General features: G+C 43.8%; 2 protein-coding genes across 2 annotated transcripts; one reads left to right on the top strand and one right to left on the bottom strand.

Moving 5' to 3' along the window:
• The first annotated feature begins 72 nt into the window (after nt 1-72).
• On the top strand, nt 73-5,891 carry lrp3 (low density lipoprotein receptor-related protein 3). Its single transcript, XM_028402285.1, has 7 exons — nt 73-205; nt 2,671-2,809; nt 2,889-3,094; nt 3,212-3,828; nt 3,905-4,377; nt 4,457-4,589; nt 4,672-5,891. The coding sequence occupies exons 1-7, from the start codon at nt 139-141 to the stop codon at nt 5,539-5,541; spliced, it is 2,505 nt and encodes an 834-aa protein (XP_028258086.1). The 5' UTR covers nt 73-138; the 3' UTR covers nt 5,542-5,891.
• A 2,154-nt stretch (nt 5,892-8,045) lies between these two features.
• slc7a10a (solute carrier family 7 member 10a) lies at nt 8,046-22,798 on the bottom strand. The gene is made up of 11 exons (XM_028401301.1): nt 22,552-22,798; nt 19,021-19,225; nt 17,708-17,859; nt 12,435-12,560; nt 11,869-12,022; nt 11,660-11,783; nt 10,794-10,897; nt 10,608-10,704; nt 10,379-10,528; nt 9,626-9,803; nt 8,046-9,498 (listed from the first exon to the last, which is right to left on the bottom strand). The coding sequence occupies exons 1-11, from the start codon at nt 22,781-22,783 to the stop codon at nt 9,398-9,400; spliced, it is 1,623 nt and encodes a 540-aa protein (XP_028257102.1). The 5' UTR covers nt 22,784-22,798; the 3' UTR covers nt 8,046-9,397.
• Nucleotides 22,799-27,859: the final 5,061 nt, after the last annotated feature.

Here is a 27,859-nt window from a genome sequence, read left to right as displayed (position 1 = left end):
TCTCTGTGTGCACGATGTGTCTGGGTTAAAACAAAAAAAGAGAGATGGCGGAGCTTCGCTGGATCCCGCAGATGTCGAGCGAACCGTGGAAATCGACACAATAGCAGAGGTCCCTGCCGGACCGGGCCGGACCGGGCCATGGGGCTGAGGGAGCTGCTGCTGCTGCTCGGACTGCTGTGGTTCTGCTCTGCTCTGCTCTGTGCAGGTGAGAAACAACAATGCGTCCACACTGCTGGAACATCTAAATGGAGATGTGTGCACATCTGTGATAGGCCTTTGCATGTATGAAGACATTATGACACAAGCGATCCAGAGCAGGTTTTTTTATTGTTTACATCTCTAACCTCGTGGATCGGAGGACCTTTAATTCACAATCATTGACTAACACATTCACACCCGATAGCAGTAGAGGATTGTTACCGCTTGCCCTCTCCTGTGTCACTGTGATAAAGTGATATGATGGATGAAGTCCGATTGTTTTCATTGTTGTGATCGGCCGGAGGGAACAGAGGGGGCTATCAGTGTGCAGAAACCTGCGGCTGAATTGATCTGTGGTGTGTAAATGATCAGGGTTAGTGTGGAAACATGGATGCTCTTTCACAAATGTGATGCTGCTATCAGCATTACATCACTGCTTCTCTGCAGCCAGTCATCCCCCACCCCCACCCCCTCTGTTATCACTGCCTGCACTTTATTGGCGTAGAAATAAAAGGCTGTTAAAGGCTGTAGATGTAAGAAGTGACAGCACCTGTTTGAACGGCCACCTTTTCTTGTGACGATCAAAGTCTCTGAGACACTGAGTTACCAGATGGTTTGAAACAAAAACCCCTATTTGCTGCCAAAACAGCCCTGACCCACGAGGCATGGACCTCAGATAGATCCCTTTGGTTGCTGCATATCCGGCACCAATATCGACCCACAGATGCTCGCTTGGATTGAGATCCGGGAAATCAACACCTCCAACTGGTTGTTGTGCTCCTCAAATCATTTCTGAGCCGGTTTTGCTTTGTGGCACGAAGGAGGATCCAGATCAAAGAGGCCACAGCCATCATCATCATCATCATCTGCATCAGCGAGCCTGTCTCCAGTTCAGCACTGTTCCTTCCTTGGACCACTGCAGACCAGGAACATCCCAGTCATCAAGCCATCACTTGTCAAAGTCGCTCAAATCTCAAATTTGTTTTCCTGCTTCTAACACATCAGCTTTAAGGACAAACTGTTCTGTCCAATATATCCCACTGAATAACAGGTGCCAGGATAAGAGATTATCAGTGTTATTCACTTCAGTTGTCAGCGGTCATAGTGTTATGCCTGACAAGTGTAGGAATCAGTGCACGTCTTCTCTAAACTACATGTTTTTGACAGGCTGATCTGCGGTCTGTTAGTAGGCAGTGAATCAGGTAGGTCAGCGTGTGCTTACTAATATGTTATTATATAATATGTTATTGTTGATGATTCTAAATTTGTTTTCAGAATATCTTTTCAAAACATGTCGTTCTGACGAACCTCTGAGTTTATTTCTGCCATAGCATCATAAGACCAGAGCGTCCAGCTGAGGAAAAGACAGGCTGCACTTCTCTCTGACGAAACTGTTATTCTTCCCCACAGCATAAAAACTGAACATTATAGTGTGAAATAGTCTGAACATTTTAAATCTCAAACAGCAAATGTATTGAAAAAACTGTGATCAAAGTCTCTGAATCATTGCACCAAACAGCAACATTGTGCAGCTCCACTTTACAGGCTGCTGGTGTGTGTGTGTGTGTGTGTGCAAAGCTAGACATGTCTGAGTGGTCGATATCCATCACAGAGCTTTAAATGATTCTTCCCCTCCACCCGCTCCACTCTGCTGACTTCACTGATTCATCAAGAAAGCCTGAAACAAACACACATGCTCAGCAGAACTGAGCAGACTCCCCGCTGTGTGTCAATGCTGGATAATGACAGTGGAAGTGTTAGGTGATGCTCCAGCTCTGTGGTTCTGCTTAATTAAGAGGCTTGTTAGACAGTTTCTCCACACGTGTGTTTTGTTCCTGCTGTGTCATCAAGCTAAATGAGACGATTCAACATTGAAAACACTGTTGTAGAGCTGTGTTCTTGTTCTCGACTTAATATCTGAGTTTAAGAAAAAAAAAATATGTAACCTTGGACGCGATGTCTTCCAGCACAGTGTCTTCTTTGCCACCACACACACACACACTGTGTCCCTGGAGCAATGGTGTTATGGCAGCAGGATAAGCTGTTGCCTTGGCTGCCGGTTTGACTGCTGCTGCTCCTGCTGCTTCTGTTTTAGCCTCTGTGTGATCAGCTTCTCCCACAGGCACCGAGGTCATTTGTCTTGTCAAGGCATTGTTTTAATGTTTCAGTAGAAGTCACAGCAGAAAGATCCACGATGAACTATTCTGGATTTTTGGGGTTCTTTATACCATATGGCGACTCCATGGTATCTGAAGTATTGGAAAAATACCAATAACTAATCAGAGCAATAGAAAGTGGACACCCACACACTCTCCAACAGTTGGACTGTCTAACAGTCTGAACTGGATCGGGGCCACTTTCTGTTTGCACAAATGAAATAAGCTTGAATTAAGCTCTTTTTTTCCTGATCTGCATGAGGCCTGCAGAGCGACCGCTCTAATGTGTCTCCCCCTCTGTCTCCCTGTCACCCAGCAGGCTGCAGTGAGCAGGTGGAGGTCCACACAGAGCGCCGGGGCGTCATCTACAGCCCCTCCTGGCCTTTAAACTACCCGCCTGGGGTAAACTGCAGCTGGCACATCCAGGGAGGCCAAGGAGAAGTGATCACCATCAGGTAGGAGTCACATGTTCGCTACATACATGCAATGTTTGTGCAGACAAAGCACCTAAAAACCACCAATCCTCTGCTTTAGTTTTCGTAACTTTGACTTGGCGGAGTCAGCGAGGTGTGCCGGAGACTGGCTCCTGCTGACACCGACATGGAGTGGAGAATCCAGGCTATGTGGGTCAGTGCTGCCTCCTCCCTTTATCTCCACCAGGGGGCGCGTGTGGCTCTACTTCCACTCTCAGGCCAACAGCACTGGGCAGGCTCAGGGCTTCCGCCTCTCCTACATCAGAGGTAACCTGATAACAAAACCACTTTTTAATGAGCATTAGAGTAGAAAATTATAATTTTGGAAATTAAGGCATCTTGTACTTTAATTATGTGAATTCAAAGTCTCTTGTCTGTCTCCAGGTCACCTGGGTCAGAGCAGCTGTCAATCAGATGAGTTCCTGTGTGGGAACGGGAAGTGTCTTCCTCGCTCCTGGAAGTGCAACGGTCAGGATGAATGTGGGGACGCCACAGATGAGCGCAGCTGCTTCCCGCCTCCCACTGAGGCCCAGCCAGGCCTCTGCCCCTCCGGCACTCTGCCCTGCACTCAGGCTCAGTCCACCCGCTGTCTCCCTGCTGCCCTGCGCTGCAACGGAGCTCACGACTGCCCCGATGGAACGGATGAACTGGGCTGCCCCGACACAACCTGCGGCAAGCGCCTTGGTAACTTTTATGGCTCATTCGCATCACCAGATTTTTTTCGTGCCAACCGGAGCAGCAAGTCCGAGCTGAGGTGTAACTGGTTTCTGGACACCCAGGACCCCAAGCCCATTGTGCTGCAGCTGGATCTGCAACTGGGGCCCAGAGATTCGCTGCACGTGTACGACGGCCTGCTGCAGCGAGCAGAGCATCTCTTACAGGTGCTGTCATATCATAACAACCGGCGCCCGGCGCTGCTAGAATCAAGCCGAGGACAAATGAGTGTGTTGTATAGGGCTCAACCTCACAGTCCAGGACATGGTTTCAATGCCACATATCAGGTATTCATTTATTTCCATCTACACTTCAACTTTATTATTCCAGTCAGAACTTCAAGTTCCTTTCTTTATCTGACAGGTCAAAGGTTACTGTTTTCCTGGTGAGCGTCCCTGCGGCAGCGATCAGGGATGCTACTCTGAACGGCAGCGCTGCGACGGCTACTGGCACTGCCCGTCCGGTCGCGACGAGGAGGCCTGCCCGATGTGCCCTGATGGGGAGTTCCCCTGCGAAGGTGGTACTGGAGTGTGTTACCCAGCGTCCGAACGCTGCAACAACCAGAAGAGGTGCCCGGACGGCTCAGACGAGAAGAACTGCTACGACTGCCAACCTGGAAACTTCCACTGCGGGACGAACCTGTGCATTTTTGAAACATGGCGCTGTGACGGCCAGGAGGACTGCTTAGACGGGAGCGATGAGCGGGACTGCCTGGCAGCGGTGCCCAGGAAAGTGATCACGGCCGCTCTCATTGGCAGTCTGGTCTGCAGCCTCCTGCTGGTCATTGCCCTCGGCTGTGCCCTCAAACTCCACTCTCTGAGGAGCAGGGAGTACAGGTGGGGGGCGCCACACCACATTATTCTTCTTTTTTTAATTGTTTCATTTCTAAATCTTCCCTTTCTGACTTTGTTGCAGGGCCTTTGAGACTCAGATGACTCGCATGGAGGCTGAGTTTGTTCAGAGAGAAGCTCCCCCTTCATATGGTCAGTTAATAGCCCAAGGTCTCATCCCTCCCGTGGAGGATTTCCCAGTATACAACCCCTCACAGGTAGCACATTCACACACAATACCACCCTCTGCAGCTGGATAGAAGCAGGATTTATCGTTTCTCTGTTCTGTCTCTCATTCAGGCCTCGGTCCTACAGAACCTGCGGCTGGCAATGCGCAGACAGATCAGGCGTCACTCCACTCGTCGCTCCACCTCCTCGTCCTTTCGACGGCGCCTCGGGCGAGTTTGTAGTCGCCTGCTCCACAGTGGTGGACGAGCCAGAGGCAACGCCCCACTGCTGGATCCTCCGTCTGGACCCACACAGATCATGCTGGGGCTCCACAGCTATCGAACTGTGGAGGAGCAGGGGCTCCAAGACAGGGAGAGATGCGGAACTTTTCTAAGGGAGGAGGCACATGCTGTGGGTTTGCCAGGCCCGTGCCGCTCCGTTGCAGTGGACTTGGAGCCGTGCACACCAGAGAGCCCTGCGTCGCCTCTCTCCTTTCAGTCAGTGGACAGCGTGGACGAGGAGGAGCTGTCGCCTGTCAGCAGCAGGGCTCCACAGTCTGAGCCTCCCACTCCTTGTCAGAGTGACTCTTCAGCCCACAGTGGACTTCCTCTGACCCCTCAGGAAGCCACTGCACCACCATGCCACCGACGGGCATCTAAAAAACTGGTTCTGGAGCTTGCTGTTAACCTGAAGGGTGTTTCCTTGAGACGTTACTCACCCTTGGGGCCATTATCTCCCATCTCACCCCCTACGTTTCCCAGCAGCTCACAGGCTCCATCACCCCAGACTCAACCACAGCGCTCAGAGGGGACTTCACCCGCTGAACCCTTGTCTTCTCCTGTTAAAGCAGAGGACAGTGACAGCCACTTTACTATGGATGTGCCAAGCAGGGAAATAAGAAGCAGGGATGACAGGAAGACAGAGGGAAAGAGCCGGCTCTGCAGGTTCAGCAGGGCCCTCAGCAATGAGGGAGGAGACCCAGGGAGGGAGACGCAATGCTGAAGACACTGTCCTCACTGTGAGACCCCGGCACCCGCAATATCTGCTCTGATAAAGTGTCCTTGAAATGCGTCACAGAGGAGGTGCAGAATCACACTCAACTTTAAATGCATAAAATGTGCACATGCACAATATCATGCATATGCAGCCTAAGACGAATAAAACCAGCACTGGCGGTGGTAATGGTCTGTGTAGGAGACACTGATGTTGAAGCTCATACAGGAGTCCACAGTTAACATATAGACAGACCCTCTTGATACAAAACTACATATTCAAACTAAATTTTAGTACCAATATCGACAACATGCACCTGCAACGCCAAAACCGCCTTTATGTCGTTACCCAGAGCCATTATGCACCGATATGTACTGTGAGCCACGGAAGCCTCGATCACATATGAAGTCATCTGATTAATGTTCGTCTTAGTCTTCCTCATCCTCATAAAGGATACAGATGGAAGTATTTTATATGTTTAATAATTGTCAGCAAATCACATATGAGGCCAAAACCACTGTTTGTCAGCATCTCAATATATTCACATGACATTCACAGCTGTCATAGCCCTAGAATTAGAATTTAATTCAAATTTAATCCCCTAAAATAACTGGGCATTTTATTTTTTTCCCCAATGTCACAATGAATTTTGTGGTTTCATTAAGCTACATAATAGGAGCCATCGTTTTTAAGACACAATTATTTGTATTTTTCTGTACTTTAGGCCTCAGATCAGAAGACACTCGATAAATTCACTTTGCTAATGTTAATGCGACTGCTTTTCCAGGTTGTACCACTCGTGTGGTCTTTAGGGTTACTTGACAATAACAGAAATAAAAAATATCTAAACACAGTTTTGAGTCACTTAAACCTGCAGGGCTGACTGGTCCCAGAGTGCAGTGACTGAATAATGCAGTAGGTCGGACCTTTCTCAGTATTTATTCCATCATAAACGTCTCTTTTTTTTAGGTTGTATCGAATGTGTTTTTCAGTTTAGCTTTTTTTTTAACCAGTTTTAAAGCTTTTTTTAAAAACTTGAATTAAAGCCACCATCCACATATTTTGATTCTTCGTACCCGAAGCTTCACACCCCAGCTTAAAGTCATATATCTCACCTGAATGAACCTGCCTGTATCTGTGTCTGCTCTGATCTCTGAATCTCCAAGAAAGAAATGTTTGGAAGAGACTTCACTCAGTGCTGACTGCACACACTGGATGTCTGTACCGCTGGCGTGAATTCATATCTATGCTGTGGAATTTTCTATGACAGGACATTAAAAGCAGAGACGTCTATTTTTCAGCCTTCGGTGGAGACCTGTACTACTTTATATTTCTCTTTTCTGCCTTGACAAACACTTAACTGATCGCTGGATTGTTTTTTGTAAAGCTCACCCGCCTGTGGTATGACACTGGTAACCCTTTTGCTAATCACTGTTGGACGTTTTTTAAAGAATGTATTTGTTTTGTTGCTTCTTGTGTGGATTTGTCCCTGGATGTTGATGCTGATAGATAAAAGTGTGGATAGGAAGAGCGTGAGGAATGATCAGAAGCCAAATGTGGGATGATAATCAGCATCCTCTGCTTAATACATGTGTTTTTATTTGTTTTTTTTTTTTTATGAATGTGCCATGTCACCCTTGTGTGCTTCCTGCAACAGCTGCTACATCTTATGTGCCATTAGAGACGTATCCGTACCTCATGCCCAAATGATTCCTTTTCCTCTAAACACACCTCGGTTTATTTTCTTGTCATTTGCCACTCGGAGCCTGCTTTTTCTTATTTGACATAAAGTAGTTAGGCTGCATAGCTGCAGAGAGAGTCCCTCCCGGCTTTGCGTGTTATGAATGCCCTGGTTTTTCATTGCTGTTGTAACGATCTAGGACAGTTTGGTGAATCTTGGCTGTAGTTTACAAGTTCAGTGAAATTAGATTTGCCTGTCTGGATGCAGCTTTATGATGTGTGGCGTGACAATGCACTACTGCGTCAGATCTCTGGGAATATTATGGCAGGGAGATGGGGAAAGGGACATGTGAATTTATCGTATCCCTCTGTATTTATCAGTGTATTTAAGCATTGCAAACATTCACTGCTTTAATGTTTCAGACGTCTGGAGCCATTAGACCCCCTCCCTCTCACTGCCTGCTGTGGTTTGTCAGGCAGGTCATACAGATACAGGTTGTCTGATAATAAATCCCATTTTCTTGCTGTTGGATTTTCAGTTAGACATGAGTTTGTATAAAAGCAATTTTATCATTTTGAGAACTATATTTGTATATTTTGTGCTGTAAGAGAAATGCCTCCATTGCATTGTGGGGGTTTGCATTTCACAGCCCTGTTCAGCCTTCTGCTTATAGTCATTGTTTTCATGTGCCTGCAATTAATAAACATCAAGCTTCAACTCATTGCATTATAATTAAAAGCATTTTTTTTATTTTCCACTGTCGGCCTGATGGTGGTGCTAGATGACTTCTCAGGGAACACAAAGCACACTGACGTCACAAAAAAAGACATTGTGATTCTTAGAAGTCACTATATTTAATGAGCAATTACAATGTTATTATGGTACAACTTCACACTCTTTTACAAAATAGGGGTACACCCATCAATTGTACAGTATGTAAATGTGTCACATCATGTCTGAGGAATGTGATCTTTGTAGACGTCCCTGGCGCATTTTGTAACAGTTTATTATCTTTACACAGTATTTACAGATCTCAGCTGAGCTAACGGCGCCAGGGCACGGCAGGACAGACAGATGTGTTGTCTTAAGTGTGCGTCTCTTTTAGTGGATTTGATCAGCAACAAATTCCCAGCATCTACAGGCCTAGATAAAAAAAAAGATTTTTATTCCATCCTGTTTACAAAAAAAAGGCCAAATGGCCCAAACCTTCATTTGTTCTGTTGTTTACACAACATAAACGGCTTATAAACAAAGCACTATTATGAGATTATCCAAAAACAAGTGAACAATAACATCTCTGGGTCCACAATATGTTAGGATGCAATTAAGTTGAGTGAATATGACCACAGCAAATCAATAAGGTCATATAAACCAATAGTAGTATTATCAATTCAACTATACTGTGGTAACAGTACAACAGTAGGTCAGGTGATCTCTGTGGGCCAGAGCTCATTGCTGTGACAAAGTGTCTTTGGGGAGGTGAAGCTTGAGTAAACATCCATCTGTCTGTCAATATGGATTCTGCAACACGTTAGTGGTAAGGACTGTATCATAACATCAGGTGAGAAATCTAACAACTGTCTTGGCTGGTCAAGCACCTTGAGAGTTCACAGTGGCATTCCCAGAGATAAGAGCAAATCTAAAGCAACAACAGTCATGAAGGAGAACCTTAAAAGTACAGAAACATTACTCGTCCACAACATGTGAGCAGTTAGTGAAAGAAGAGCTAAAGGTAGCAGCTGTAAGAGAGAAGTATTGCTAAGCGCAGAGACTGCTTGCATATTTATGTCATAAGTTAATAGACACTCAAAAATACCCGCACAAACCCAACGCACTACGACGACACGCATTTCATAAGGCACATTAGCACAGAATTTAGTTAAAGTCATGAAAGAAAGGGTCCTGGAAGGAAGCTTCATTGAGTGTAGAAGAAGAGCGATGATGAGGTGAAGATGGGGAAAAACTTGGCATTCTGTTAACGGCAACCAAACCAACAAATAATAAAAACACACGCCTCACATGCTAATGCCTAAATAATACCAGGGAGGCACACCTGTGCAGTAATATGTGGGACGGCTTCTCTTCACAATTACACAACCAAACAACGAACTGGCAATGGAACATTAAAACAATGGAAGTACAGGCGTTGATGTAAAAGGAGGGATTCCTGGTTGACTTCACTGCTTAATCAATGGCTTTGGAGGAAGTGAGGGGTTCAGTCTCTGAGGGGTCTTCCTGAGGAAACACAACGTAACACACCTTCTGGCCCCTGTATGTGATTTTTTCTGCAACACAAATTACACCAAGAGAAGTCACAGTTAATGAGACTAGCTATAAATTCCCTACCGTGATTAATCTTAGTCCTTATCTGAACATCATTTTAACATATCCTCTTAGCACAGAGTGACTTACCAATTAGCCTGTAGATCCATTTGGGCTTCTCCTTCCATTGAACGCCCACAAAGTACACAGGGACCCCAGTGAGCATGATGACCATGCCCAGCCCACACACCACTGGTTCAGAGTACAGACTGAAGCACAGCAGCACAGCCCAGAATATCAGGTAGGCGATGGGGATCAACAGGTTTACCTGCACAGACCAGGACAGATTTATCTATAACAAGTGTATTCATCAGTTATAAGTGCTGTGGTGTGATGGGTGTATTATGATGCCAAATGTATACTGTGTAAATAACAGGCGCACGTATTTCTGATCACACACCCACGGGTAAGTTTACTTTGCAGTCATATTATTACAATGTTTACAACTGTCAGTTGGCATGAGACTGGGAGGAGTGGGGGAACTGAGAGGAAAGAGGAGCCATAAACCTGACAGAGATAAGAGGAAGGTGTGTCAAAAGTATAAATGTGAGCACATATAAGTGACTGCCTCCAGTAAGGTAAGCACTTGATTTACTCCAAAGTCAAAACAAAACAAAACAAAACCTTTTTAACCTGTTGTTTTTTCTTCCTCGTAGTATTTGGCAGGTAACTTGTTTGGGCAGCATGAAAGTGAGCCTGAGATCACCACCATCAACTCTGTTATTCTGCTACTTATTATTCTGCTCAACTCACGTGATGTTTTCCTGTTAAGGATAAACTAGAAATAAAGTTGCAGAGAGCAATGGCTGCACGTTATTTTATGTCCCCCACCAGTTGCTGTACCTTGATGGGTCTGGCCAGGTTGGGCCTCTTCTTGCGTAGGTAGAGAAGGCCAGCGATGGTTACCCCGTAGGACAGATAGTTGATGAAGGAGACATAGTTGATCAAGTTGTGCGTCTCACCAATACACAGGATGACTATTGTGGCCGTGCACTGTAAAACAGGGAGAAAGTTTACACATCTGTCTCTACTGAAGCAGTGATTCTGTGAATGACCTCCATGTGCTACTTACACAGACCAGCAGGGCAGGGATCGGCGTGCAGTTTTTTAGGTGGATCATAGCCAGCAGGTAAGGCAGGTGGCCCTCTCTGGCCCCTGAGAAACACAATCTACAAAGAGGCATGTGCATACGGCAGACGTTATCAGTGCATGTTTGTGATGTTTTTAGTAGGCAGTGACTTTGAAATTCGGCATGTACCTGGAGGAGGTGAACAAATATCCGTTAATTCCTCCAAATGTGGACAGTGCAACAGAGATCGGCATCACCCAGGAAAACATCCCCAGCAGCTTTTCCCCAAATGTCTGAAACAACACAACCAATAAATCACATGACGTTCTACATTTTGTACACAAGAAACTGCTTGTATGTGGAGTGCTTCAGAGAAAAAAGTATTTACTGCCATGATCCTGTGTTGTGTTGTTCTTGCTCTGTTTACATCCTTAGTTTCTTGGTTATTTTGGTTATTTTTGGTATTTGGTATCATTTGTTTGTGTTTGTATTTCCTGTTTTACTTTGAAAGTCTCTGTCCTCTCAGGTGTCTCTGTGTGTTTTACTTCCTCCTGTGGTTCCCTCCTTGTTGATTACCTGCTCCGCCCTAATGTGTTTCACCTGTGTCTCGTTGTCTCTCCCTCCCTGGTGTCCTTAATGTGTGTGTCCTCTCACTCCCTGATAGTTCGTGCTGTGTGTTTCTGCCGAGTGTACCAGCCGTTTTCCAGTTTCAAGTGTGTGTTTGGCTTCAAGTAATCTTCAGTGTATGACCTTCACCTGTTTTTTGACCCTGCTATTGCCTACACCCTTTGGTACTTTAGCTTATCTGATTCCTGTTTTTTTTACTCTAGCTGTTTTAAATCTGATCTCCTGTGTACTGACCATCGCTTGTATTTAAGCGACTCCTGTCCTGCGCTGGTGTCCACCTCACCACCATTACCTGACATTCAGTTATCATTGGTTGGCTGAGGTCTGTCTTATGCTTGTTAGTCTTGCACATCAGGCTCTTGTTTAGTATGAGCTCTGATGCAGTGAACATATGAATCATCCAGTGACGGAGGTGGATGGCTGCTCACCACTGCCACGGCATTAGAGGCCAGCAGCTCCTCTGGGGTCATGGAGGAGAAGTAGGCGATGTTGGTCATGGTGTAGACCAGGGTCACCAATGGGATGGAGATGTAGATGGCGCGGGGCAGGTTCCTAACAATCAGGAAAAAAAATAATAGCATGAGTTATATGTGAAAGCTTTTATGAGAAGCTGATGCGGTGCTTCTGCATGTCGTACTTGCGTGGCTCCACAACCTCCTCTGTGACGTAGTTAAGGAAATTCCAGCCACTGTATGCAAAGGAGGCCTGGAGGAAGGCCAGAGCTATCTGACCCACTGAAGGGTCCCCACTAAATTCAAAAGCTCTGCTGGGCCGCAGGGCATCATAGTGACCTAGAGACATATAAGGAAAAAAAACAATGGTGAAATAACTAAAGATTTAGTGTGGTAAAATAACATGATAACATCTGGATAGGCCCGAATCCCGCTTTAGCCAGGTTTTTTCCGCAGTGTGAACGGGGTATTAATGGATTCAGTCATGCCCACTTGGAGGTGGTCTTAGACTCTCCTGAAGAGCAACTGGCTGCCATAAAAGGATCATCAGCTCAGCTCACCTGCACCTACTAGGCTATTTGAAAAAGCTGTCACATACTCATTCTGGCTCTCTTATCTCCATCCATCCAGCATTGACCTTCTCTGTTTGTCAATTTTATTTAAGTGTAAGTGTTTAACTGTGACCAAACCACAGCAGTCACTAGCTCACAGGATTTTTATGTCACCATAACATATGTCAGAGTGTGTTTACCTCTACAGATTTGGACAAGTCCCACCACTATAATAAGTGCTAGAGCGAGGAGCTTTCCGACGGTGAAAACATCCTGGATCCTTGTCGCCCAACGCACACTGGAGCAGTTCACCCAGGTCAGGAACACTGCACAAACACAAGCACACATATAAGGAGAGATAGATACACTGGAACTATTTTCTGGGTTACACAAGACTAGGTTGGTTTAAACACTTATCAGCTAGGTGTGTCTGTCCTATAGCTTCCTAATGTCCGACTAGTGTCGTCAATTCCTTAGAAAGCTACATGCATTAGGGAAAATCAAAATTTGTTTACATTGTACAAACAGAGGTGTGTCAGCATGCAAACATAAAAAGACAAAAGACAAATCTGTAGTTTGGAAATAAACACTTCCTGCTTTACTTCCGTCGTTTCCCACTTGCATGTCTGTGTCTGCATGTGGAGACACACATAAACCAGTGACTTTGACGGTGACCCTGGGTTTTGCGTGTCTGCAACTGCCACCACAATAACAAGGATTGGCCCACATCCAAGTGAACCAAACTCAGTAAGTACAAGTGGCTTTGTGATTTCCCCTTAAATACTTCAATGAGCTTACAAGCTAGAGGTAAACCCCAACGGAAAGGTCTCAGCTCTACAAGTAAAGGGCATAAACGGCATTTAATGACACCACATGTTTCAGTCAAATCATAGATTGCAATGGCAAAGCTAGCTTTATTCTTTGTCTTCTCTGCTGTGTTTCTTTGAGACTGTGTATTATGTATAAAAGATGTTTTTAATCACATTCTGGCTTTTTCATAGTGGCTGAACATGCCACTGATGTGTTTGTGTAACTCTGTATAGCCCTTACTTTATCAGTTCATGGTGTTTCACATGATTCAGTGAAATGTGGCACTTTTAAGGACAAGAGATAAGTGCTTCAGGGCACAGAGTGTGTTTAAACAAAACTGTGTAGACTCTCCATCTTTTTTGTCCCTCCTCTTTTTTCTGCATCATTAAATCCCTTTTTCCTTCATCTTATTCAATCTCTATAATTCTTATTTTCCCTTCTGACCTCCTTGCACACACTGCCTTGCAAGACAGGCACAGTGATGTGTGTGTGTTCGGGGGGGGGGGTGTTATCGACCATGTCATCCATCACCAGAGCAAGGTTCCCCTCCCACCACAGAAATCTGAACAAACTGCTTCCGCTGGCACAGACACACACACATACACACACGTGTGAATTTTTGGCAGAAGGTTTTGGTGGCACCGGGCAGAGCTTTCTCTCCCCCCCTACAACACTGCTGTGTTTTATAGTCAATTACCCTAGGGGTGTTACATGCATTTCCGTTCCTGTGTTCCTGCAAATCCCCCCCCCCCTCCTCTCCACCACCACCCCCCCCAGGCTTTCCTCTGTGTTAACCCTGACAGGAAGGAGGTGCCAGTGGCTTTGAATGTGACAGTGCAGGTAAATCTGTGTCCTGCCATCACAGCCTCCATTGAAGGCTGCCTCAGCACTAGAATACTAAACTAATTGCTGCTTTTAGTCTTAATGGATTCTGATCCGAACCCAGAGCAGATTTATCAGGGGTCTTTAACCTCAAGGAACGCCTCCCTCCTGGTCCAAGATCTGGTCACAGGAGTCACAGAAGTGGGAATAAGCCCCCCCCCCCCACCACCTCTTTCAGTCTGTGGTGTCTGTCCCCACGTATGTGACACCAGAAACCCTTCAGACCACAGTAAATCTTAAGATTTAGTTTGGGATAAACAAAAATAAATGGTGACATGCCGACAGCTAGCACAGTGTATCCAGTAATGTATGGGTAGTTAAAGGAATGCTACATCCCACCATCATTGTTAACTTCTCTTTATTCAAATCCATTCAAACTCTCGTTCTGTGGAATCATAGCAAAGCGGGCAGCGCAGAGTAACAGATAGATGGGAGTGCATATGCAAGACTAACTGCGTTTTGTAAAAGAGGAAGCAAAAATATAACACTACTTTAATAAGCATCAGACACTTCCATCAAACTGCCTGTGTGAATACATATAGGTGAAAATATTTTGAAAATAATGAGTAAGTACATTTTTTTGTTACTGTGCGAAGCCCTGAGTTTGTGCAGTTTGTCCCCAGGGCATATTCTGAATGTGTCAGCTTTCTTTAATAGCAGAAAATTGCACGGCTGTGTGCAGACATGTTTATAAGACCTAGACAGTGACATTGGCATTCTTTCATTGTGTGTGTTGATGGAATTGGTTCTTTTTTGGCTTTTTTTTAGTCTATGCCACGTTACGTAGACCTTTTCCCTTTTTTTTGCAAATATGTGTTTTCTTCCCACTGACTCTTGCATGTACAGTGCAGCCATAGCTTGTTAGTCAGGTGACAGGCCACGATCTCTCAATCACACTCTAAATGAGGTTTGTGCAGCATTCAATGAAATGGCTTCCAGAGTGGTCAGGCCATCTGAGGAACTCTGCCAACAATGAATTGAAAACACTCAGGCACAAAAAACTTCGCACATGATGTCGACTAAAAACAGCTGACAGTGTGAGGGCCCTTTGGCTGACATCATGTCATTTTTTTTTCGAATAAAGTTTTATTAAAATGAAGATAACTTTCTTCTTCTTCTTTCTGTGGTACAGCCTTATTTTGAAAGTATTCCTCCCTGTGTTTCACTGTTTAAGGGTACTTCCTGTTTCCCCTTCCTTTGTAAATACACGCCCCGCCCTCCTTAGTTTCACCTGTGTTTCATTTGTCCTTGTGTATTTATAGCGCCGCACTTCTCCTTTTTAGCTGACTGTGTCTGTGACTCTGATCTCCCCCTGTGGTTGCCAGAGTGTATCCCTGTCTGATTTGTTCATGCAGTTTGTTTACCGGGTTTGTCCTTAGTTATTTTTTTATTTATTTATCAGCGTTCTCTGTGTTGTCTTACTTAGCTTATTAACTTTATTAGATTACGTTAGATAAACTTTATTGTCCTGTTGACAATTTTGTGTTTTTGTCTAAACGCCCTACATAGAAAAATACTTTCCATTCCATTTTTCTCCCCAAATGAAAAAATGGAATGAAGAACACAAGCTGTTGCGGTTTCCCCTAAAAGTGGAAATAAGGTTATGTGTCTCTTCTACTCTGGTTAAAAAAAAAAAAAAAAAAATAATGATGCTTGGTCAAGACTGTGCTGCTGTGGGCTGTCTATTCTTAGATGATTACAGACAGCCCACAACTGGACCTGTCTGGTTTTCACCCACACACACCTGGGACACTTGTGACTTCTCATGCAGTACACCCTGCAGGGGAGGAAGGGGGGCGGCACATATCTAGGCTGACTCACATTCATAAACCCATGACTAAGAAGTTCAGTTGACTAAAGCAAGCTCAGTAAGACTCAACATCAAAGTCAGAAAATGTCATCCTGTCACACGTTCCCAAAATAATCAAATTGCCTACAATTTATCCCTAATAATTATTTCTGATTGTTTCATATTCAATATTACCAGTAGTTCCCCTGCATGATACATCTCATCTACACATATTATATGTGTGTTGGCTTTACTAATTTTACTGTTTGAGGATGATGGTGAAAGGGCTTTGACTGTAAGAAACGATCCTTGTAGGATTCAGAATAACATGTTCTCCATCTGGAACCTGACACTTTCTCTACTCACAAGTTTCTGATTAAGTTGCAGCCATCACATGTGGCGCTTGTTGATCACAGATTTATGACGACACTCTCTCTGTGACTTTAGGTCTGAAGTGTGATGCTGTGGAGCAGGGGACAGGGGTGGGCCTTAGCAGCCAATAGGAGCATCCAGTATCCAACCAGAATGTCAGCGGGCCAATGGGATCCACCATCAAGGTATCCAGCCCATTTCCTGTTTCCATGGTGCTCAGTGACAGGAGCGTCAAACAATGCACAATAGTGAAGACCTCTCATTAATGGCGTCCACAAAGGCTGGCACCATTATGTAGTCTGACACTGATAGTGACACACACACACACACACACGCACACACATAATCCTGCACAACACAAAACTGCACATGCTCAGAGTGGGCCCTTGGCTTAAGTAGGCAGCAGTTGTAGCATTCTGTTGCCAAAAATAGTGGAGGTCCGAGTCCACCGGTGTACTCTGTAAATGCTAACCCCAGCCAGCATGCACACACGCACACTCATGCATAGATACCCATTCCATTCCAACCGATCCTGCCGATCCCCCCCGTTTCCCTTTCTCCATCCGGTTCAGACAAGAACAAACTGGCTGGCTTGTCCAGCAGATATATGCGCAGTCTGCTTTTGCCACTGGCTATTTAAATACAGATTGGCGTACTCCAACATTAGAAGCAAAGGCGCTGATCGGATTAGAGGCTGGAAATAGAGCCTAGCATTTCATACAGAATGATTAAATGGCAATGACAGCCATCAGCACACTGTGAACTATCATTGTCTTTTCATATCCTCAGGCCCTTGAGGATATGAAAAGACAAGAGTAACTGAATTTTCTCCGGTTAGTTTGATTTACCCTTTGTAGATTAAAAACTTTATCTATGCTGAAACGTGTCCACCCTCAGATCATATACTTGTACTGTTGATCAAGGAAAGGATGCTTGCTCTCATGATGACCTCACTGGGAGTTACTCTGGGACATATGGTCAAATGACCCGAATGCCCAAAACAACAAGTGTGAAACTGCCAGCCGGGGTGTCCTGATGACAGGCAGGGGCCCATAGGAGCAGGACAGATACATCAACAACTCATCCTCTGTTTACTCTAAGTTTCTCAAACCTGGCCAACTTTTCAGTCATCTTTCATTTTAGTCAGTTTTTGTCAGTTTAGAAAAACTGGATGTAGAAAGAAATTTCAAATTGGTCAGATGTGTTCCTTGTGTACCTAGTCAGAGAGGTGGAAGGTCAGACTGTAAACTCTGAACACTGCACAGCTTATTTCCAGGAAGAAACCAAAGCTTTGTCCAAGTGAAAAACTGGACATGCAGTGCTGCATAGAGCTTTCAAAAGCCTCATAGGGAAGGAGTCGTCCTGATATTTGTTCCTTCAAATTCAGACTTAAAAGTGCACTCGTTGTGTCTGAGGCTGTGACTCTTTTTGCTTTTCCTGGAAAAAACCCTACACAACACTGCATGACCTCAGCATTTTCAGCAATGGCTACAATTGTTTATTGGTAGAAGGTTAAAAGAGCAACTGTGACCAATTTGCTATGTAAAGTTTGGAAACATCGTGGGCCAAAATAGACTACAAAACAAAGTCTCAAAGGGACATGGGCTGTTTATCACTCACAGATACAGATGGCGGCGAGGAGTTTGGTTGCAATGAACGGAGGCAAGCAATCCTGAAAGGCCGGCTGCAAGACGTAATTGGAGAAGGTGAGAGCTATGACAGCCAGCGTGGTTGGATACATGATGAGGACAGCGCTCCATAATAACAGGAAGCTATAGAATGAAGAGAGAAAACAAAATTTCATGAGCAAAAAAAAAACTGTTTATAAACTTTAGAGATTTACTGTATGAGGAGAAGTGGCTGCCTCAAGCTGCTGTGTGTGGGCTGTTGAGTGGCACTGCTCTCTTTCTGACTTCACATTTACACTTGCACTAAAATCTAACAGCACAGCTTTCTGTACACCCCCAATGTAGCTGTACAAAATCCAGTCCTTGTTCAAGGCTATATTTGCATGAGCAGTCAAAGACCTACAATATGGAGAGGACACTAAAGCACCAACACTGTACAGGGGATGCAACATGGGCCCTGCATTAGCAGAGCGGCAGCTTCAGTTCATTGTGAATCTACAAAAGATGCGTTCAAGCACAGTACTGAGTGTATTATGGCAGAGCTCAGAGGCTTTACACAATCAATACATGTGTAGTGGAAGAACATACTTGAGGCTTGAGATGTTTAAATGTATCAAAGTGGAATCCAAGTCTGTATACAGCCCGGATAGACAGCAGAAGGCATAACTCTGAGCTCTGAGCGATTGCAAAATGTAGCTGAAACACATCCTGTGTGGGCAAGCCGTTACTACGTCTACAGCCAAGTTAGCGGTCACAAAATTCAACATCCTACTCCCGAATACAAAGATTAGGGTATTTTGGATATTGTTTATAAAATGTATATAGTATTTATGTTGTAAGGCTTTTGATCAGTATGCAGTATAACTGTGGCATCCATGTTTTATTAAACTGCACAATATTTAGAGTAGTAAAGGGTTAAACGTTTGAATGGTTGCCACAGAATTATATTGACACTATTTCTTTACAGCTGCATTTCTTCCCTTTTTTATTACTCCTGTCTTTGCTTAACTAATTAAGCCAAACAAAGCCTAACTGGAAAAACGACTGTGTCCACACAGACATGCTGTGCAGGACATGTCTGACCTTCTCAGAGTTACATGCTACAGCTCTATGATCAGCTGACCTGTCACATGAACCCATGAAAATCACAAGACTTACAGGGCTGATTGGTTCCAGGCGGGCCGCCCTATTAAACTAACCCTGGACTGTTTCAGTGTGTGTATAATCCATACTAAGTGAAAGCAACTCAGAGGCCAAGCTGTGAGTAATAAGAATGTGAGCATCAGGAAAAAAAATAGTACTTACCCCACAAGCCCACCAAAGATTTCTGTCACATATGAATAGTCTCCTCCAGACTTCGGGATGGTAACGCCCAGTTCAGCGTAGCACATGGACCCCAGGGCACAGATGCCCCCTCCACAAACCCAGACGATGAGTGACAGCCCCACTGAGCCTGCATGCTCCAACACTCCTTTGGGTGAGATGAATATTCCAGAGCCAATGATGTTCCCTTAACAGACAGGATGACAACAGTTATTCATAGTTGCCTATATATTACATAATTAGTAGAAGAATTTGGTATAAAATCTCTGATTTTTTTCATAAATATATCTGAGGCTTTTCAAGCCTCCAAATAGCTCAGATATCTGTTTAAATGTATTTCAGCCACCGACAACCTAAAGGTGAAAACAAAGAGTTTTACGGAGCAAAAGAACACAGAGTCCAAGAAATCCCAAGAGATTATTAGATTAAATTAGATCACAAACCTCTGAGGGATTGTGACACTTTAACTCCTAAAGTGTAATTTGAACACTTTCAGAGTTAAATTATCTCCAGTTGTTGAGTTGTTTGACAGAGTTGATCAACATCAGTGGTAAATCCACACTGCAGAGATATAATTAAGCTCCACCTCCGCCCCAGTATGGCTGACATGCACAGTACCTCTTTGACGATATACTTGATAATGACCGCACAGTAAACTGAAACCTGAAAGAAAGGCTCTTTTCAAGTTACAGCAAATTGGTACATTTAAAGACTTTTTATTGGAGATGGGTGGATGAAAAAGTTACAAAGCCTTAAAGACAAACCCTTAGCAGTGACACCTTGTGGTTAGCTGCATTATTGATTTGCAGCATCAGTGAGGAGGGCTTCTAGGGAGTGTATATATGTGTATTATACATGCGTGTATGACAATCAAAGATCTGTGGTTGAGTTAATCCCCACTCCCCACCTGGTTGATTATGTGGCTATGCTGACTGAAGTGGATCTCTAGATCTTGCAGTATTTTCTCATATGTTACCAGGTTTGTCATGCAGTACTAACACACAGGTGTTGGTCAGTAACATGAGGACATGTGGTCGTCAAGTCTCATTCATTAGCCACAATGTAATTAGGAGTACAAATTCTGCCTGGCATTTCAAATGTCATCACCCCCACAAAACAAAAACTATCAAAGTAACCAAACAGCAGCTGTCCAAGCGTGACATGTTCTGCACTGTCCTCCTATTTGGACATGTTTGAGATAAACTGAGTTCTTTTTCTCCAAAAACAATATAAATCGGTCAACTGTAAACATTTTAGTTTTTCAAATCCAGTGAGTCACGCGATGGTCCTGAACGCTCCATAATGATGCAGAGCAAGAGAGGAGGTCCGAGGCGTGCATTTAGCACTGTCTGATTTGATTGCGGAGGCTGTGGTGAGATGCAGAGCTGTTACATAATGCCTGTGTTGTCTTTGTTATGTCATAAAGTTTGGCATGACAGCCAAAAGCGTGAATCAGGGTCCTACTGACCCTAAGTGCCTCCCTACACCACAGCAGAGAAATCTTCTCAGAATTACAGCTCAAGTTACCATTTTAGTCAACACAGTTGACACAGTTGACAGTCACAGTTAAGGTTTTGCTCTCTCTTTCTCTCCCACAAGCATGAGCAGGCAGACACAAAGCGGGAAATGGCGATAACAGGTTTTTCCCCCAAGGGGGTAAACAATCTGAAGGTAGATGCTGGCAGATAATTGAAGCTGGTAACACATGGGAATTATCAGCAAAGGTGCTAATAACCGCCTTTAAAAAGGCACATTCTGCATAGTTAGAGGTTGTCATGGTTTGCTCTAAATCAGAGTAGTAGTAGTAGTAGCAGTAGTAGTAGTTTAAGCATCAACCATGCAGGCTGACAGTAATAGTCCAGGTTTCTAGAGTAAGGCATTAGATATTTAGATATTTGAGTAGGCCTCTGGGTGTGTAGTACTATCAGTCAAGTTGCCAGTGTTTACTAACTGCAGGCTTCACTCCCATCTGTGCTTGTATGTGTGTGCAAGAGAGAGACTAGGTAAGAGCAGTGTTGAACTGAGTGGCTGGAGGTTTTAGTTTCAAACTAGTAATCATACTAAACATACAGGACTGCACTACTAGGCATCAGAACAGAACTGTTGTACTTTGAGACTTTGGCAGAAAGTTGTATGCCTGCTGCTTGCCAAATGAATGAAAAAAACAATCAGTCAGGCTAAGGAATGAGTATTTACTGGGACTGTATCAGTTCCTATCAAAACACAACAGACATGGCCAGATACGCTGTTAAAATGAAAACACTACGGTGCTAATACAACTCCATGTGCTCTGTACGCACATTAGATGTGAGACACTGTGCTTTACATTCCATCATTATCTAAACTAAACTAAAGCGTTTGCTCTGTCTTTACTCACAAGCGTCTACCATGGCCTTCTGGTAGGTTACAGACCTACATTTGGGCCTCATGGAAACCATCAGAGGTATTTGGTTAGGGTCTCTATTTTGACCACATGTCAGTGACTGCAGCTGCAGAAAAGACAAAAACATGAGCTCATAGTTTGCAGTTGTCTAAAGTAGAGTTGGAGTTTCTGACCTGACCTTCAATTAGGCTACATGTTGGTACATTGTACATGTTTAATCCAGAATGAGAGGCAGCAGGGTGCTATTCTCACGGTAAGGTACGTTGTGTCCCATAAAAAGCAGTGTTTAACAGTGTAATAACATTTAACAAAGTCAAGGCCAGCAGCCTTGTCCACCTGCTTACAGACATGCAGAGGTCAGATATGTATCATCCCCCCGGGCTGGCTCTCCCTCATGTGAGATCATAACACTGTAAAACACACTGTGGAGTTTACTCTTTCCAGGTGAGGCTGTACATGGTAACGGTACATTAGAATGTACAGAAAATCGTTAGCAGCAACGCTACTTCCTGCATTATGGACTGTGTGTGTGTGTGTTTCAGTATGAGTGCGCTTGGTGAGAGCGGTGAGATAACACTGGAACAACGTAGATGTAGAACATAATAACAGAGCTCTCCACGCCGGCAGTGATAAACGTTAACGCTCAATCTGAGCCACAAAACCACATGGAGGGTTTGCTTTGTCTGGGTGTCTTTGAACTTCAGCATGACAAGCTCCAGCCACGTAGGCATGTCCATATTCACTTGATACTGACTGATGCAACAGTTTCCGCACAAAGCCCGCAAAAGCCATGCGTTCCGAACTCAAAGCTCACACCAGTGTCCGTGCGTAAACGAACCTATCGGCGCGTACTTTTGGCGGCTCTGTGCTGACACAGTTGCATCATTTCTGACAGATGAGTTACATTCCTGTCCCTAGAGTGTCCTTCCAGCAGAACAGAACCAGAACACCGCCGTAAACCTGCTTTGTCTGACCTCCACTGTGTGTCCCATTCTATCTGTAAACACAAAGCAGCTACTGTACAGCAGCCACGTTACAGTAGTTCACTTCGTTCATCCACGTTTCCTCCTCAACTTTTCCTTGTAGCTGAATTGCAGCGTGTCGACCCGCTTTTAATGTACAATACTCACCAATGATAATAGCACATGCGCTCAGAAGTCCAATTTCTTTTTTCAGCGTGACTCTGTCGTTGTTGGAGGAGTTTTCATCTTTCCTCCGTTTCTCTTTGTCCTCCATCTCCTCCGCCTGGCAAATGCACTTCCTGTCCTCCTCGGTCCGGTCCAGATACTGTAGACTGAACCAACCTCCGCTCGCCGGGCTGCCCTTATAATATCCTACTGATGAAGGGAAGGATGTGCGCATGCGCCGGAGCCAGAGCGGCTATTCCCACCTTGTCTCAGGTAGGCTGATGTAAGGCCAGTCAGCCCCACCTGAAGGTGGAAGAGAGACAATGTGTTTATACTTGCAACTTCCTGGATATTATTATGTTATTATTATCATGTCTTTTCTTCTGGGATACACGCATCACTACAGAAGCAGTTTTGCAGTGTGAACGGTAGGACAAAAATATTGATTAATCACAATAATAAAACACAAATTAACATTTGACATTTTGGAACTGATATTATGTTTTGGTGATTTTCTTTGCCACTGTCTGCTTTTCACACACACACACACACACACACAAAGTGCACATCAGCCCTTTCTCCAACTTTTTTTTCACTTTAATTCATTACTCTGCTTGAATCCTGTCAAGAAAAGGACATTTTGATAGATGTTGATGACTCCAAAGGATGTACAAAACAAAAGAGTCAGACTTGAATCTCACGACACTGTGGTGGACCCTTAACCTATCTTATCTCCAAATCATTGCTCATCACGCAATTTCCCCATTGTGGGACTAATAAAGGTATTCTTAATTCATTACCTAAATGATTACAAGAACAAAAAAAACATCTTGCGATAATTAAATATAGCCATACTTCTCAAAAGCATGTGATCATTAGACCCCTGGCATCATTACTAACTGTGCTGAGGTCAAACGCAGCGGTGGCAGTATCAGAAGTGGCTGAGACAATGTAGTTAAGCTTTAATGATTCAGCTGAAATGAATGAGGGACAAACTTTCCATATAGGCAAGTGTGCCAAACTTGTAAAATCATTCCCAGGCGGTCATTCCTGCAACTAAATAGGTTATTTTCAATAGGTTTTATTGAATAATGTAACTTTTTTTTGTTTTGTCATTCTGGAGGTTGAGAAAAAAAGTACATTTCAAAAGAATTAATGAATTATAACAAAAGCTGTATATTTATATATCATAGTGCTTTTTTTCTACCTACTCACTTAGGGTTCAGTGTCTCGCCCAGGGACAGCCAGGATGGGGGATCAACACCTGAGCCACAAAAAAAAACTTAAAAAAGGGTGCAGAATACTTATTATAGGATACACAATAAAGAATAATTGGGTTACTCGCATATTTTTAGTTTGAAAATGACTATACGTGGGACCTGACTATCAGCAACTGCATGCTTACAGGAGGTGCAACCACCGGCTGTGGCTGCATATCATGTAGGTGTGTCCGGTCTTCATTCTGGCTTATTGGTAAGTTAATGAAACAGATGTATTCATTAGCTGCACCTGTGTTTTTCATGCTGCAAAAAGTTATCTGCACCTCAAAATCATTGCAAATATAATCAAAGGAAGGTTTGTCCAACCACACCCACATATGGAAACATGTCGGACAGAAATCTGTGTACAGTTTAAAGATTGTCTACTTTTGGATTTGCCAAAACTGTCGCTGGCAACACACTTGCCAACAAACGCTTTGTGTGAAGCCTAGAGCTGTTCATCGTCCCTCAGACGCAACATCGCGCTCATACCAATGAGACAAATGAGCACATATGTGCCAGAGAGACGTTAGAAAGTGAAACATTACCCCGGAATGATTGATTATTTCCCCTGCAGTGTATTTGTTTTCAGTGATGACTTCCTGGATTACAATAAAGATCCCTCTTTTTTATATACGTAAACATGCATGGACACACACACTCTGTGTGTGCCCTAAGCAGGTTTGAAAGAGGGTTTATTTCTAAGCATGTAGACCGATAGCACTTTTATTCCACCATCGCTATATCACTACACAGACCAGTGTTTCATTAAATTGGTTTACATTTGTAGTATCTAGTAAGCTGATTAACAAACTAGTAAAACACATACAAATGATTAAATAGTTGGGTTAAATTATAGATATAATTATTATGTATTTTATTGTATTTTTGAAAGATATATAAGATATATCTAAATATAGTGACACCTAGTGGTACTATTAAAGTATCAAAGTGTTTCTTCACTGTGGGATTGTAAACACCATATAAACACTACTGTGTTTATCAGGCATCATAGCTGTAGTTGATCTTTTATACTGCTTAACTGTTTGAGGTTTAGGTATTCACTCAAAATGACCTATGTCCTTTGGTGGTGTGAAAAATTGAGTAAGATCTGCATGAGTCAGTGTGCTGTTCAGACTGAACTGCTTGAACTGAAAAGTAAATGTGAGCGGTCAGTAGCAAGACATAACATTCTGCCCACTGCCAGGTGAAGTAAATAACGCTGATTATTGTGTTGCCATGGCACCTGTCAAACTCTCGTGAACTGTTCCTGGTTTGCAGGGAAAGAAAAGCAGTGAAGCGATGATAGGGGAATGGGTGGCTAAGGCTTGTTGATGTGGGGAGTGATGACTCACCCGTGGGTTCTGATAGAACACAGTGCATCACTACACTGCTACACAGCCTCTTGGTCCCAGATTCCACAAACACCTCCCATTTGTCAATCTGTGTGTGTGTGTATATATATATAGTTATATTGTAGTCAGATTTATGAGTAATGTTTTTGTCAGTCCACCCCCAACATCTTTCAATAGTGTCATTACTTTTGTATTCCCTAACACATATACTGTATTATGTTTTATTTTTTTATTATTTATTTTGTCATTTTCCAAGATATTTAGCAAAATATTTCAATAAAATAGTGAAACATGCCGCCCCTTTAAATACTTGGTGATTGCCCATAAATTACTGTGTTATGTATTATTTGACTATTCATAGCCTCACTAGACAGTTAAACACAGCAACATAGTTGACCTGATGCATTTGCTGCAGACATTTACAGCCCTCTGATAAATCCTAATAAATGTATTTTTTCCAGTGCCATTTGGTGCACCATAATGATGCCAACTAAGACTGACTTAGTATGGAAACAGCATAAAAGTCATTTCAAGGAACTCTGTCCCGACATTCTTGAAAAAGGCCATTATTTCTTTACTCAAGGGTTTGAAGCAGAACAGCTGGACTGGTGGGGTTCCTTCAAAATGTCATCACCTTGTAACCTTTTTGGTGGGGGGTGCATGTTATATGGTTGAGGACCTCGCATGAAAGCGGGTGGATCTGTGAGAAACTCACATGATCAAAGCTTGTCACCACAGTGGTGAAACTAGGTAACGCCCCATTGTTTTCAGGACAGGTGTGTCATGGAGTGAAACTTCCTGGGGATGGATGTCAAGACTGCATTATAATGTGACAGAAGTGAATGAATAGGAATCAACAATATTCTTGACTTTTTCTCTTAAGCAAGGCAGAGCTATTACACCAAGAAGCTCCAAAGCGTGAGTTTCCCTTTAATACCACTAACAACGATATTGTTGATACTGTTTCTGGGGCATTCAGTCATGTATCTACAAAGTCAAAGAGAAGCGACTGAACAAACATTTAGAAACCACACACATCACTCTATCTACAGTGTAAGGAGTTAAGCCGTTAAGTTGCGGCAGGCGAATGCTAACGAATGCACAATAAACTTGGAGGCCAGCCTCTCTCTCCAAAAGGAGGCCCCAACAACGAGAGGAGATGCTTTGTTGGCGACAGGAAGGCAGACTGAAACACTGGCTTTAGTGTGATGGCAGGAGGGGATGAGGAAGAGGAGATGGAGAGAGAAACAGTCAAAGTATTGCAGTGGCAAAGGGGAGGAGTTGTGCTGTAAACAAATACATCACAGCAGCTAAATATAGCTGCAAGGGGAGAAGGAGGAGTGGAAGAGGAGAACAGAAGGAAGACTAAATAAGAAAAGGGAAGAGTTGGAGGCTATGACAGAGGATGAGCCTTAAGATATGTGTGGGGGAAACCCTTCAGAAAACTTCTGTCTCAGTGCAGATGCTGGATCCTACACATTTCACATCAAAACAGCATCCAATCAATTCACACCAAGAGCAACCAGTAAATAACAAAAACGTTCACATTTGTGAATAACTAATAGTGCTGGTCTAGTTTCTAGTTAATAGTGCCAGTACACCAGCCACAGAAGCAACATGCATTCACTGGATTATGGTTGAAAAACATTTAGCTTGCAGCTGGTATTGGAAAAATGTACAAAGTAACACATGTAATACATTAGATGGAGTACAGCTTACTCTATTTAATAGGAATTAACATTTGCAGACTTCTGGTAGCACGTGTATGTTAGGCTTGTGGCCAGGTCATGTCAGTCACACTGCTATATGTGTCATCAGACCATCTGTGGTGATTTTGGGGCAGATGAAAATCATCTGACTATGCAGTGTGTGAGAATGCATTGCAGCCAGCTTAATGTTGCTGACATGAAGACCACAACAGTAGAGTAGATGGTAGTTATAGGCTCAGGGGATGTTAATTTGTCAGTCAGTTATTCATTTTGTCACAAACTAAACATGAAATTTTCAACATTCATCACCAACCAAAAAATCATACTGTCTTCTGTTCCATTTTCCCAATCTTCCACTAGGTATTTCTGCAGTCAAAGGGCTATATTTTTCATACTTTAGGCTGAAGTACAGATAATTGACTAAATCTTTTGTCCAATGAACTGATTAGTATGTCCACACTGATTATTAGAATGCTTCAAAAAGTAACAACATTGATGGAAACAGGGGCAGTTAAGTTAAAACATGAGCCAGTGGCACTGAGACAGGTAGAAAGGGAGGAGTGGAGGTGGGAAACCAAAGTCCAGAATAGAAAGCAAGGAGAGGAGGCCATGAACCCAACAACACTTTTCTGCCAAGGACAAACTATCACTCTCTCTCATTCTCTCTTTCATGCAGCCCTTGATCTATTCTTACTGTAGAGCTTCTGGAGTGCCCGCACCAATAGTTTGCCATACTGCCCACACCACACATCATTTGTAAACAGGGAACCCAGAGTTCTTGTCGTTGGGGAGCGATGCTGCATAGCAACGCCACAGCACTTCCTGTTGGGCCGGGGGTTGAACGCCGGTGCCCGTTGTTCACCGCCGTGCCCCCTCTGCCTTTAGAGGCAGTTCTCTTACAACTGGCTTTGTGCTTCGTTGTGAGGAGAAGAGAAATGAGCGGAAAGCCAAAGCAGTCTCACTTCAATGCACCTCTATGGTATATGTC

Source organism: Parambassis ranga, chromosome 3 (genome assembly GCF_900634625.1).
Source record: "Parambassis ranga chromosome 3, fParRan2.1, whole genome shotgun sequence".
Lineage (NCBI taxonomy): Eukaryota > Metazoa > Chordata > Actinopteri > Ambassidae > Parambassis > Parambassis ranga.
This window is presented reverse-complemented; position numbering and strand designations above follow the sequence as displayed.